Source organism: Hylobates moloch, unplaced genomic scaffold (assembly GCF_009828535.3).
Source record: "Hylobates moloch isolate HMO894 unplaced genomic scaffold, HMol_V3 SCAFFOLD_13, whole genome shotgun sequence".
NCBI classification, from domain to species: Eukaryota; Metazoa; Chordata; class Mammalia; order Primates; family Hylobatidae; genus Hylobates; species Hylobates moloch.
Window position 1 is genome coordinate 41144974 of NW_026652288.1, and position 14155 is coordinate 41159128.

A 14155-nucleotide genomic window follows, 5' to 3' on the forward strand; every position below is an offset into this window, starting at 1 on the left:
AGGTGCTCATTGTCAGCTACCACGCAATGCCATTATCACCTTTCAGCCCAAGTGCCACAGACCAACACTGGCTATACTCCAATGAGGTGTGGAATTCGGGTTCTTCTGCCTTCAGGTCACCACCTTTCTGACTCATCTGGGCTAAATTAAACCTGAAGCTCTGTACAATGTGGAGAGCAGTGTTGCCTTCATTACAAGTGGTGCAGCATTGGATTTTCAAGTAAGTCTAAGTGTTTCTATTGTCCTTAAAATGACATATGTCCAGTTGTTTAAAAAAATTACAAAATACAAATGCCCGTGTTAATTTAGCTAGTCTCAGACATTACATTCGACAACATAGAAAAGCCAAAAGATCTCCAGTTATAAGCACAAAACTAAGGAAAGTTATGGATCAGTGACTTTTGTCACTAATCCGTTTTCTTTTTTAAGTCGTCTCCCTTTATGGCCTTGCTTGGCTGGTTTTTACATTGTGCAAGACTTGTCTGTTGGACCCTGGGGAGGTGGGGCAGGTCCTACGGTAGGATTTGTTTTTGGAAGAACGGCAGGTTTTGGCCTAAGGGCTGGAGGCTTCAGCTGCACGCCCATTCTGGGTGCCACCATAGGCTTGAAAGTACTCATTGTGTCACTGGAGGAGCTCGTGCTACGTCGAATCTGAGGCTCAGAGCTCCTGAGGGCAACGTTGTGCAAAGGGCTGAGAGATTCCGTGGAAGTGGCAGGGGTGGGAGAGTTTTTCACTTGCTCCAGGGTATCCAGCACCACATCAGGGGCATGCTTTGCTGTGCTCTGTCTCTCCAGTTCTCGGAGTTCATTCAAAGCTGTGTTCATCGTTTCTTCAATATCCTATTGAAGAAAAATCAGAAAGAGAGAAAGCACAGACTGATAACAAATACTAATGTATAGAAACCCAGACACTTAATTTCAAAAGTAAACGGCCCAGCAGGGTATGAGTATCTTTGACTCCATAGTCTGCAGAATATATAAACATAATGCCATCTCACACAATCATCATTTTGATTCTTGATTCAGGAAACTGAGATATAATGGCTCATGGAGCCATGTATCAAACATTGGCCTTCCTAAGGCCCTAGGGTAGCCTTCTAATGGTCTCTGCCTTGCATGCTGACTTAAAAAAAAATTTTTTTTGAGGCAGGGTCTCACTCTGTTAGCCAGAGTGCAGTGGTGTGAATCGGCTCACTACGGCCTTGACCTCCTGGCCTCATATGATCCTCCCACCTCCTGAGTAGCTGGGACCACAGGTGTGTGCTACCACACCTGGCTAATATTTACATTTTTTTTTTTTTTTTGAGACGGAGTCTCGCTCTGTCGCCCAGGCTGGAGTGCAGTGGCGCAATCTCGGCTCACTGCAAGCTCTGCCTCCCGGGTTCACGCCATTCTCCTGCCTCAGCCTCTCCGAGTAGCTGGGACTACAGGCGCCCGCCACTACGCCCGGCTAATTTTTTTGTATTTTTAGTAGAGACGGAGTTTCACCGTGGTCTCGATCTCCTGACCTCGTGATCCGCCCGCCTCGGCCTCCCAGAGTGCTGGGATTACAAGCGTGAGCCACCGCGCCCGGCCAATATTTACATTTTTTGTAGAGATGGGGTCTTGCTAGTTGCCCAGGTTGGTGTTGAACTCCTGGGCTCAAGTAAGCCTCCTGCCTCTGCCTCCTAAAGTGCTGGGATTATAGGTGTAGGCCACCACATCTGCAGGCTGACTTATTAATACAGAATTCTATTTCAACTTATGATAAAAGTTTATGAAAACTTTTGACAAAAAGTTTTTCAACTTTTTTTTTCCCCCCCAAGATGGAGTCTTGCTCTGTCACCCAGGCTGGAGTGCAGTGACATGATCTCGGCTCACTGCAACCTCTGCCTCCCGGGTTCAAACAATTCTCCTGCCTCAGCCTCCCAAGTAGCTGGGATTACAGGCCCACACCACCACGCCTGGCTAATTTTTGTATTTTTAGTAAAGACGGGGTTTCACCATGTTGGCCAGGCTGGTCTCGAACTCCTGACCTCATGATCTGCCTGCCTTGGACTCCCAAAGTGCTGGGATTACAGGCATGAGCCACCGTGCCAGGCCAAGTTTTTCAACTTTTATGATAAAAGTTTAAATTTAGATACTGCAATAATTTCTCAAGAAAATAAATATAATAGGAATAAAAAATCTGGCTTCATTCATTCATTCAACAAATTTTTGAGCACTTATTACATACTTGGCTAATTCCAAGAAGTTGTTTGAAATTCAGTTTAAGTCTTCCTCTGATACAGTTTTCCAGTGGATCTCAATGAAAGTGGTACTGTCTCCTACAGGGCATTTTTGTAATATGGTGTATGTGTGTGATTTTAAATGTCACAATAACAAGGTTGCATTATTGGCAGTTGATGGGCAGGGTCAGACATATTAGGTATCTTGCCTTGGTGAGTTTACATGCAGTGAATTTTCCTGCACCTTGTTCAACTTTTTAATGTCCTCCAGACATTTATATAGGTGAAAATTCTCTTCTTAAGAACCTGAGTCTAGAACCTCTTTTTCTAATATATAAACATAAAATAATTTTTGGATGGTGTTAAATTTTTTAGGAATGTTATTGTTTTAGGAAAGTTATTTTTTGTTTTGATTGGAACAGTATGACCAAGGGTTGTTCACCATTTTGGAGAAATATTATCACTAATGGAAGCTCTTTTCATGGAATTTGAGTTAACCCAATTAACTGAATACTCCCATATCAACATGAAGTTTTACTTATTGCATTTATGGAAACTCTACCATGTAGGTGAAAGCATCACTACCTCATTTGTCTTCTAGTGTAGTCAATAATTAACTGAAATACATTTAATTGTTTTAATATCAATTTCCCTTTATTTTTATTTTATATTCTATTTACAGCTTTATATACATTTTTTCAAAATAGATATGTCAATCAATTTATAGCCAGGCGTGGTGGCACATGCCCAGCTACTCTCAAGGCTGAGGCAGGAGAATTGCTTGAACCCAGGAGATGGAGGTTGCAATGAGCCGAGATGGTGCCACTTCACTCTAGCCTGGGTGACAGAGTGAGACTCCATCTCCCCCGCCCCCCCCCAAAAAAAGTCAATTTATTTCAGATAGTAAAAGGGGGGAAGTTACAATAAATTTGTTTCAAAAAGGTGGAGTGTGTAGATAAGCAAAATGTGGTATATACATACAAAAAAATGTAAATTATAAAAACTTCCCTTAAAGAGAAATAAGTCCTACTGCGTGCTACAGCATGTGTAAACCTTGAGGACATTACACTAAATGAAATGAGCCAGTCACAAAAAATACAAATACTGTATGATCGCACTTATATGCGGTATCTAAAGGAGTCCAATTCGTAGAATCAAAAAGTAGAATGGTGGTTGTCAGGGACTGGAGGAGGGTGAAATGGGAGCTGTTTAATGTGTACAGAGTTTTGGTTTTGTGAGATGAACACATTCTGGAGAGATGTTTCACAACAATGTGAATATACCTTTCTGAACTATATATTTAAAAATGGTTAAGATGGTCAATTTTATTATTTTATATATATATGTATTTTTTTAAAGCACAATTAAGAAAGAAAAAGGCAGAGTGTTGTGTGAGATGGTAGAGAACCACTGCCCTGGTGCCTGAAATGTCTCTTCCCGACATACTCCCAGGGCTTCTCCCACTCATCTGGAGCACACCCCTCATGGCACGGTTTAATGGTAACTGATTTCCCTATTCATTTCTGCGACTAGATTGAATGTGAGCACTTTCACATTGGAGACTGTGATTTAATATCAGGATCTTAGATTATTCATTTAGCAAATCTTTACTGAGCATTTACTGTATGCCAGGTCTCACACTAGGTTTTATGCAAACAAATTGCTTTTCGCTTCCGCAAGATATCACCCTGGTCCATTACATTGATGACATTATGCTGACTGGATCTAGTGAGCAAGAAATAGCAAACACATTGGATTTATTGGTGAGACATTTGTGTGCTAGAGGATGGGAAATAAATCTGACTAAAATTCAGGGATCTTCGACCTCAGTAACATTTCTAGAGGTCTAGTGCTGTGGGGCCTATCAAGATATTCCTTCTAAGGTGAAGGATAAGTTGCTGCGTTTGGCCCCTCCTGCAAACAAGAAAGAGGCACAACACCTAGTGGGCCCATTTGGATTTTGGAGGCAACACGTTCCTCTTTTGGGTGTGTTACTCTGGCCCATTTATCGAGTGACTCAAAAGGTTGCCAGTTTTGAGTGGTGTCCAGAACAGGAGAGGGCTCTGCAACAGGTCCAGGCTGCTGTGCAAGCTGCTCTGCCACTTGGGCCATATGACCCAGCAGATCCAATGGTGCTTGAGGTGTCAGTGGCAGATAGGGATGCTGTTTAGAGCCTTTGGCAGGCCCCCATAGGTGAATCACAGCGGAGGCCTCTAGGATTTTGGAGCAAGGCCCTGCCTTCTGCAGATAACTGATCTCCTTTTCTTTTTGAGATGGAGTCTCTCTCTGTCACCGAGGCTGGAGTGCAGTGGCGCGATCTCGGCTCACCGCAACCTACACCTCCCTGGTTCAAACGATTCTTCTGCCTCAACCTCCCGAGCAGTTGGGACTACAGGTGCGTGCCACCACACATGGCTAATTTTTGCATTTTTAGTAGAGATGGGGTTTCACCATATTGGTCAGGCTGGTCTTGACTCCTGACCTCGTGATCTACCCGCCATGGCTTCCCAAAGTGCTGGGATTACAGGCATGAGCCACTGCGCCTGGCCAACTACTCTCCTTTTGAGAGACAGATCTTCGCCTGTTACTGGGCTTTAGTGGAAACTGAACATTTGACTATGGGTCATCAAGTCACCATGCAACCTGAACTACCTATCATGAACTGGGTGCTTTCTGACACATCTAGCCATAAAGCGGGTCGTGCACAGCAGCATTCCATCATCAAATGGAAGTGGTATATACGTGATCGAGCTCAAGCAATTCCTGAAGGCATAAGTTACATAAGGAAGTGGCTCAACTGCCCAGGGTCTCTACTCTGTCCCGCAGTCCGCACTGATGGCCTCACGGGGAGTTCCCTATGATCAGCTGACAGAGGAAGAGAAGACTAGGGCCTGGTTCACAGACGGTTCTGCATGATATGCAGGCACCACCCGAAAGCGGACAGCTGCAGCACTACAGCCCCTTTCTAAGACATCCCTGAAGGACAGTGGTGAAGGGAATCTTTCCCAGTGGGCAGAACTTCGAGCAGTGCACCTGGCTGTGTACTTTGCATGGAAGGAGGAATGGCCAGATGTGTGATTATATACTGATTCGTGGACTGTAGCCAATGGTTTGGCTGGATGGTCAGGGGCTTAGAAGAAGTATGATTGAAAAATTGGTGACAAAGAAATTTGTGGAAGAGGTATGTAGATGGACCTAAGTGGTCAAAAACTGTGAAGATATTTGTATCCCATGTGAGTGCTCACCAATGGGTGACCTCAGCAGAGGAGGATTTTGATAATCAAGTGGATAGGATGAGCCATTCTGTGGACACCATTCAGCCTCTTTCCCCAGCCACCCCTGTCATTGCTCAATGGGCCCATGAACAAAGTGGCCATTGTGGCAGGGATGGAGGTTACTCATGGGCTCAGCAACGTGGACTTCCACTCACCAGGGCTGACCTGGATATGGCCACTGCTTAGTGCTCAATTTGCCAGCAGCAGAAGCCAACACAGCCCTCGATATGGCACCATTCCTCGGGGTGATCAGCCAGCTACCTAGTGGCAGGTTGATTATACTGGACCTCTTCCATCATGAAAAGGGCAGAGGTTTGTCCTCACTGGAATAGACAGTTACTCTGGATATGGGTTTGCCTATCCTGCACGCAATGCTTCTGCCAAGACTACCATCTGTGACTCATGGAATGCCTTATCCACCATGATGGTATTCCACACAGCATTGCCTCTGACCAAGGCACTTACTTTACGGCTAAAGAAGAGTGGCAGTGGGGTCATGCTCATGGAATACATGGGTCTTATCATGCTCCCTATCATCCTGAAGCAGCTGGCTTGACAGAATGGTGGATTGGTCTTGTGATGTCACAACTGCAATGCCAACTAGGTGACAATACTTTGCAGGGCTGGGGCAAAGTCCCCCAGAAGGCTGTGTATGCTCTGAATCAGTGTCCAATATATGGTGCGGTTTCTCCCATAGCCAGGATTCATGGGTCCAGGAATCAAGAGGTGGAAGTGGAAGTGGCACCACTCATCATTATCCCTAGTGACCCACTAGCAACATTTTTACTTCCTATTCCGGCGACATTATGTTCTGCTGGCCTAGAGGTCTCAGTTCCAGAGGGAGGAACGTGCCACCAGGAGACACGGCAACAATCCCATTAAGATTGCCCCTGGACACTTTGGGCTCCTCCTACCTTTAAGGCAACAGACTAAAAAGGGAGTTACAGTGTTGGCTCAGGTGACTGACTCAGACTATCAAGATGAAATCAGTCGACTACTCCACAATGCAGGTAAAAAAGAGTGTGCATGGAATACAGGAGATCCATTAGGGCATCTCTTAGTATTACCACACTCTGTGATTAAGGTCAATGGGAAACTACAATAGCCCAATCCAGGCAGGACTACAAATGGCCCAGACCCTTCAAGAATGAAGGTTTGGGTCACTCCGCCAGGAAAACAACAACAACAACAACAACAAAAACACGACCTGCTGAGGTGCTTGCTGAAGGCAAAGGGAATACAGAATGGGTAGTAGAAGGTAGTCATCAATACCAGCTATGACCACGTGGAAACAGGGACTGTGTCATGAGTATTTTCTCCTTCTTTCGTTAAAAACATGTTTGTGCATGTATACACTTGTACTAGGAAAATATATTCATTTTATTTCCTTTTTCCTTTAGCATGTGACATAAGATTATATTGACTTCCTATCAGCATTTAAGTATTGCTAACTTTATGTAATAGCATTTGGGTTGGGGATTGGTGCGTTTCTGGTTATAGGAAAGGACAGTTGTATTATGTTAGGCGTAATTATGACGTTATTGTTTTTATTTGAAAATTATGTACGATCTCAGGAGATGTTTATGGGTTCAAGTTGATAAGGGGTAGACTTGTGATGGTTAATACTGAGTGTCAACTTGATTGGATTGAAGGATGCAAAGTGTTACTCCTGGGTGTGTCTGTGAGGGGGTTGTCAGAGGAAATTAACATTTGAGTCAGTGGGCTGGGGAAGGCAGACCCACCCTTAATCTGGATGGGCACCATCTAATTAACTGCCAGTGAATATAAAACAGGCAGAAAAACAAGATTAGACTGGCCTAGCCTCCCAGCCTACATCTTCCTCCCGTGCTGTATGCTTCCTGCCCTTGAACAGTGGACTCCAAGTTCTTCAGTTTTGGAACTTGGACTGGCTCTCCTTGCTCCTCAGCCTGCAGATGGCCTATTGTGGGACTCTGTGATCGTGTGAGTTAATACTTAATAAACTCCCCTTTATATGTATATGTATTCCATTAATTCTGTCCCTCTAGAGAATCCTAATATACCTAGCTAATTAAAAAAAATTTTTTTTAGACATGGGATTTTGCTATATTGACCAGGCTTGTCTCAAACTCCTGACCTCAAGCAATCTTCTTGCCTCAGCCTCCTAAAGTGTTGGGATTACAGGTGCAAGCCACCCACCAGGCCTACAAACATATTTTCTCATGGCCTGTGCTGTGAAAAGAGCCAGAACCAGAAGGAAAAATGGTAGAATGATGGGCGAATTTATTAGTATTGTTTCCCTTTGACTTGGTCAATTTTAGTCATTAGAAGAAAACTACACAGCCCCACTCTGCAGTCACTGTGGGGAAGAAAGACCTGAATGTGTTCGGAGGTACATAGGATCCAGACTTGTTCTTCAAATGTCTATCTATTATTGATCACATTATTTATTAGGTCTCATCTTTTCTAAGTTGAAAGTGCCATCTTTATCATATACAGTAGGGGTTTGTACTATCTGTGGCTTCAGGCATCCACTGGGGGTCTTGAAACATATGCCCTGCAGATAAGGAGGGACTACTGTTTTAAGGTTTTTCTGTTTCTGGGCTCTCCATTCTGTTTCATCCATCTGTCTGTTTTACGAGCTTTACAATGCATTTAGGATCTCGTAGGGCCACTGCTTCTCCATTCTTCTTTTTCAAAGTTTTTCTGACTATTCACAATGATAGTTTTGAATGTCCTGGGTCCTACATTTTGTCATGTTTCTGTTTAAATCCCTATGAACCTTTGGGCCCTTCCAGTAACAAATTGTTCAAAAAAGACTCACAGTCAGGGCCTAAGTTAAAGAATGAGCTGGTTTTGTTTCTGTTTTCTTTAGTTGGTTCTATACAGAAATATAAAGTAAATAAAGTAAAGTAAATAAAGTAAATCTTTCACACCTCCTACATCACACTTAGTTACTTAAAATGCAATTATGTAATTAAAAGCATTGTACCTGAGCAATTGTCTCTGGGTCCAGTGGCTTGTGGTCATTGAAGCTCGTGTATTGCCCTGATGACGTGGACCTTCTAATGGGAGGACTGTCGATCTTCTTGAGGGAGTCGTGCCGGCTGATGTTGGTCAGGCTGCCATGGCCAGGCCTGCGCCTCCGCTCAGGACTGTCATTGTTGAGGCCACGGTTCTGCAGCAGGCCCCGGGGATGACTGGCAAGGCTCGGGGATCCCAGGTCAACTGAGGAGTTAGAAAGGGCATGTGGAGGGTGGAGCGGGCAATGGCCATCACTGGTCCTGCCAGGACGCCTTACTGGAGGGGGTGGCTCTCCTCTTTTTCGTTGCCTAGACATTCACAGAAACAGGGAGAAAACAGAAGAGCTTATCGCACCGGGCAGTACTGCGAGGCTGAGGGTGCAGTGGCTCCTCATGGCCCCAGGAGGAATGGAGGCTTGGGGGCCTGATTCTCAGGCTCTACTTACCTGGCTAAATAGCCGTCAGGATGACGGTCTGTTGGGGAGTTCATGTCCTTGGATGAGGACTTGTCTTCCGTGACTGGCCCACTGCTGGCCTCACTGTCGGCTTTTTGGCTCAGAGTGTCTGAAAACGTATCATCCCTGAAACAGTAAGATGAGTGGAGACAAATTTACTAGATTTACAAATTTTACAAAATTTGCTAGATGAGTGGAGACAAAAATTTACGTAATAGCATTTATGTATAAAATAGCATTATGTATGAAAGCCCTTCTTTTACTAAAATAACTTTTCTCTTTTCATTATAAAAGCAATACAATTTCATTACAGGTACAACAGCAATTTCAGTTATACAAAAAAGACTGAAATAATCACCCATAATATAACATCCAGAGACAACTACTGTTAGAATTTTGAGAAATCTCCTCCTCCATCTTCTATTCTATGCCTGGGATACATTATCTGTGAGTGTGCACATACATATGTATGGCATTTATACTACAGTCACGTGTTGCTTAACAGCGAGGATGCGTTCTGAGAAGTGCGTTGTCAAGCAATCTCATCACTGTGGGGACATCATAGAGTGCACTTACACAGACCTAGATGGTAGAGCCTATTGCACACCTAGGCTACATGGTGGAGCCTATTGCTGCTAGGCTACAAACCTGCACAGCATGTTACTGTACTGAATGCTACAGGCAGTTGTAACACAATGGTGTAAACAAGTATTTGTGTATCTAAACATATCTAAACATAGAAAAGGTACAGTAAAAATAGGATATTAAATGCTATGGGACCACCATCATATATGTGGTCCATTGATGCTCAAAATGTCATTGTGTGGTACACGACTGTACAGATATTTATGCAAATTTATTTTATATATGAATATATTTATATGTAGATATTTCAGATATATATGACGTGTCTGTATATACACACATTTCTTGGCTTCCGAGATACACATTTTAACATTTCTGAAATTAGGCTGAATCATTCAGCCACTGTATACCTTTTGTGTGCTATATTTGTCTTTTCCTTAAAAAGCTACTTTTGGACTACGCATTATTTTGCAACCTGTTTCTTTCACTTAATGTGTTATGACTATCTTCCCATGTCTTTAAATACTTTTGAAATTAGAGCTTTCTCCTCTGCAAAAAACAAAACAAAACAAAAAACAGCATAGCAATGATTCCCTCTGACTTTAGGTCAGTGTCTTTCCTCTGGGGAATCTGGAATTGAAACGGTAAACAGACATCAAGAGAAGAGCACTGCTGTTTTTGGAATTACCAATGTCACTTCAGCTCTTAACGCCATTCTATGCATAGGTTATTTTTCTAACAATCTGAAAGCTTCAGAAGATGTCTCCCCTGAGTTCTTGCTCCAAACCTCCTGGGCCCTGACTTAGTTAGCAAAGAGCCACTGGCAAGGTAAGGAACTGTGCCTAGCTCTGAAGTTTTATCTCTGTAATCCCTTCTGCTCTTTTCTCACAAGACCAAGGTCAGTTTAAGAACAATGGCTGGAGTCCTCTACTGGGAATGCTCAGGCAATCAAAGTTGAGACTACTCACATATCCTGCACCACTATATACTGGTGAGGCACCAGCCCGTCAATCCCGTTGTGCCTGCCTTCCCACCAGTCCTCAGATGCACGGTGATACAGCAGCAGGGAGGCACCCTTCTTGAAGGATAGTTCTCTGGCGGACCGCCCAACATAGTCAAACTTGGCTATTGCTTCTATTGGCTCACATTCTACAATGAACACACCAGAAAACGGCGAGAAACAGGGTTGTTAGGAAGGCATGGCATCCTATCTGTGAGGGCTCTATGAGGCTTCAAATAATCAAGACCATTTTAATATCTAGACTGAACAGTCATCAACACATTATCAAGGCAGGAGAAAATAGAGGCTATTTAAAAAGATACCGAAAAACATTCTCTTGCCGTCATCAGTTTTTCAGGCAAAGAAAAACTGAACATTAGATTTTCATTTCCACAGCCTCTTACTAGAGATATAATGACAGTCAAAAAAAATACTTTAAACTTTGCAATAGGATATATAAAATCTCTCCTTGCGTTGTAATATCCTCCACAATTGCTTCAATATGATTTTGACATTGATAGATGACACTGAGGGAATTTCCTTGTAACATGTTAATACCATTTATAACATGGAAAAAAATCACCATCTCAGAACATTAGGAAGTTTATGCTTTACCGGCTTATTTAAGGAAAAGTCAAGTAAAATCACAATAAATAGTACGTGAATACCTTTAATTTCCCCATGTGCCCTCTGGCACCATCAAATCTTCAAACTAACACTGACGGTCATCCCGATTTTTTTCTCTAGTATCAGTAACAAATTTTGGATCTTAACCATGAAACAAATATGCTTTACATTGCCCTCTGTCCAAATTAAAAAAACGGATTCAAAATTTTTATTTTTCTTGAGATCAAAAGATATTCAAGGGAATGATGGTGAGCGAAAAAAGCCAATCTCAAAAGATTGCATACCATACAATTCCATTGATACAGCATTCTTCAAATGACATAGTTATAGAGATGGAGAATATATTAGTGGTTGCCAGAGGCTGGGGATGGGAAGGTGATGGAGGGAAGTGGCCGTGGCTATAAAGGGTAGCACAAGGGTTCCTTGTAATGGAACCGTTTGTTATCTTGACTATGGGTTGTGGTCACACAAAGCTATACATGTGATAAAACTGTACAGATCTAAGTAAACACACACACAAAGGAGTGCATGTAAAGCTGCTGAAACATTTATATAGTGAATGGTTTGTATCACTGTCAATTTCCTGCTTGTGAAATGATATTACAGTTTTGTAAGATATCACCATTGACAGAAACTGGCAGAAGGTATACGAGATCTCTCTGTATTGTTTTTTACAACAGCTTGTGAATCTACAATGATTTCAAAATAATAAGTTAGAAAAAAAAGATATCAACTGCTAGGCTTACAATTGGAATTCAGTTCTGATCTAATTCTGACCACAAATATTGAAGGCAAACAGGAGGACAAACTCAGCAACCAAAGAGGTGTTTCCTTGTGATTTATCTTATTGCAAGAAGCTCCTCAATTTGAGGCCTTATGATCTTTGCTCCTCTCTCCCACAAATACTTCATCCTTAGCCTTGTAATCAACAAAGGTGAGTAAACTTCTCTTCAATAATAAACAGGACAAAAAGGGGCCAAGGCAAGGGGCATATGCTTATAGGAATATGCCTATGCAATGAACAATACATCATTTGCTAAAAACTGAGCATGTATTCATTTCCAAATACTCTAGAATATGTGTACACAGAAGAAATTAAAACCTGCCTATCTTGAAAATTGCCCAGGAAGTTGTCTTCTATTTGGTAGCAAACCTTCCCATTTAAAAGAGTTTATTTTTCCAAAATTTACTGCAATAGCCATTGTACTTGTAATATTGCATGAGAAATTCTTGGACAAACAGTTGGGCTTCTTTCTCATTTGATATATTCAAAATTCCCTGGGACATAGAAGGCAAAAGCATAAAAACCAACAAACATATTAAAAAGCTTAGGCTTCACCTTATTATATAAAGGCCCTGGTCAAATTTCAGCCAAACATTTTAAATAAAGACAAAAAAAAATACCCCTTCTTTTTGCTTTGGATAATTTTTTTTCTTTTAAATAGTGACAGGGTCTTGCTACATCGCCAAGGCTGGTCTCGAACTCCTGGGCAACATAGCAATCCTCCAGCCATGGCCTCCCAAAGTGCTGGGATTATAGGTGCCTGGCCTCTAGTGGATAATGTTTGAGGTGAATAATATTTTGTATCGCAGAGCCACAACACTATAATCTGCACAGTAGGCTTCCCAACAAAGTAGTTGTAAGGATAACGTTTAAAACACCAGTTTAAATCTTTTAGTGGCTGGGCATGGTGGCTCTCACCTGTAATACCAGCACTTTGGGAGGCCGAGGCAGGAGGATCACTGTGTTGCCCAGGAGTTCAAGACCAGTCTGGGCAACCCAGTGAGACCTCATTTCTATGTATATAAATAAATAAATAAATCCTTTAGCAATTGAATAAAACTTTTAGATTATATGTTAACATTCTGGTATCCCCCCAAATTATATTTTACCAAAACAATATAAATAGCAGCTTTATTAAACATCTATGTGTCTGCTTCATAGAGGAGGGACTATAACTTTACATTTAAAGGGAATGATCTCATTATAGTTCAAAACTTAAAGAATAAATCCTGGTTGACTTGAGATGACAAATACCCAAATATGTACCCCAGTTATTCCTATGAAAAAGAAATAAACACCCCATGGAAGAACGAAGACATGCTAGTTTTGTCTTTTTGAGACAGGGACTCATTTTGTCAGCCATGCCAGATATAGTAGCACAATCATTGCTCAGTGTAACCCCAAACTCCTGGGCTCAAGTGATCCTCCCACCTTAACTTCCTAAGTAGCTAGGACTACAGACGTGGCATGCTATTTACAAGAACTTCAGGACATGTAATTTGCAAATTCCTGTGTGAACACACCCACATATTTGTATTTGGCTTTACTTAAAAAATTTAAAAGATACCAGCACATGATACAGTATGCAGTCTACATATACTTATGTTACAGAAATAAAGACAGAACCATTAATGTTCTTTAATGACATTCAATCACACACTGTCAATGCTGGCCATTCAACATAGTTAAGACTATTCAACAGATATATACATATTTTATTATAATTGCACAATCATGACTTCTATGATCATCTCCTCTTATTATTATTTTATTTTATTTTATTTTATTTTATTTTATTTTATTTTGAGACAGACTCTTGCTCTGTCGCCAGGCTGGAGTGCAGTGGCGTGATCTTGGCTCACCACAACCTCTGCCTCCCGGGTTCAAGCGATTCTCATGCCTCAGCCTCTCGAGTAGCTGGGACTGCAGGCACGTGCCACCATGCCCCGATCATTTTTGTATTTTTAGTAGCAATGGGGTTTCACCATGTTGGCCAGGATGGTCTCGATCTCTTGACCTCGTGATCCGTCCGCCTTGGCCTCCCAAAGTGCTGAGATTACAGGCGTGAGCCTCTGCGCCTGGCTTTATTATTTTTTTGAAACAAGCAACAGGGTTATCAGACTCTGCTTATTTATTCAAATGTGGTCAGGTTATGACAGGATGACCAGATAAATCAGCAGAACATTTTATTGGCAGTCCTAGTACATCAACTAGTAATTC

At 42.1% G+C, this 14155-nt stretch overlaps 1 protein-coding gene across 2 annotated transcripts in view; it reads right to left on the minus strand.

Annotated features, from left to right (window-relative positions):
• Positions 1-295: 295 nt before the first annotated feature.
• Positions 296-14155, minus strand: part of SRGAP1 (SLIT-ROBO Rho GTPase activating protein 1) — a 302903-nt gene continuing 289043 nt past the window's right edge. For both annotated transcript variants that reach the window (XM_032173165.2, XM_032173166.2), the window contains exons 19-22: positions 10493-10673; positions 8931-9065; positions 8454-8793; positions 296-840 (exon numbers count right to left, since the gene is read on the minus strand). In XM_032173165.2, coding sequence (XP_032029056.1) covers positions 463-840; positions 8454-8793; positions 8931-9065; positions 10493-10673 — 1034 coding nt within the window. In that variant the 3' untranslated portion in view covers positions 296-462. The remainder of the gene's footprint in view (positions 841-8453; positions 8794-8930; positions 9066-10492; positions 10674-14155) is intronic.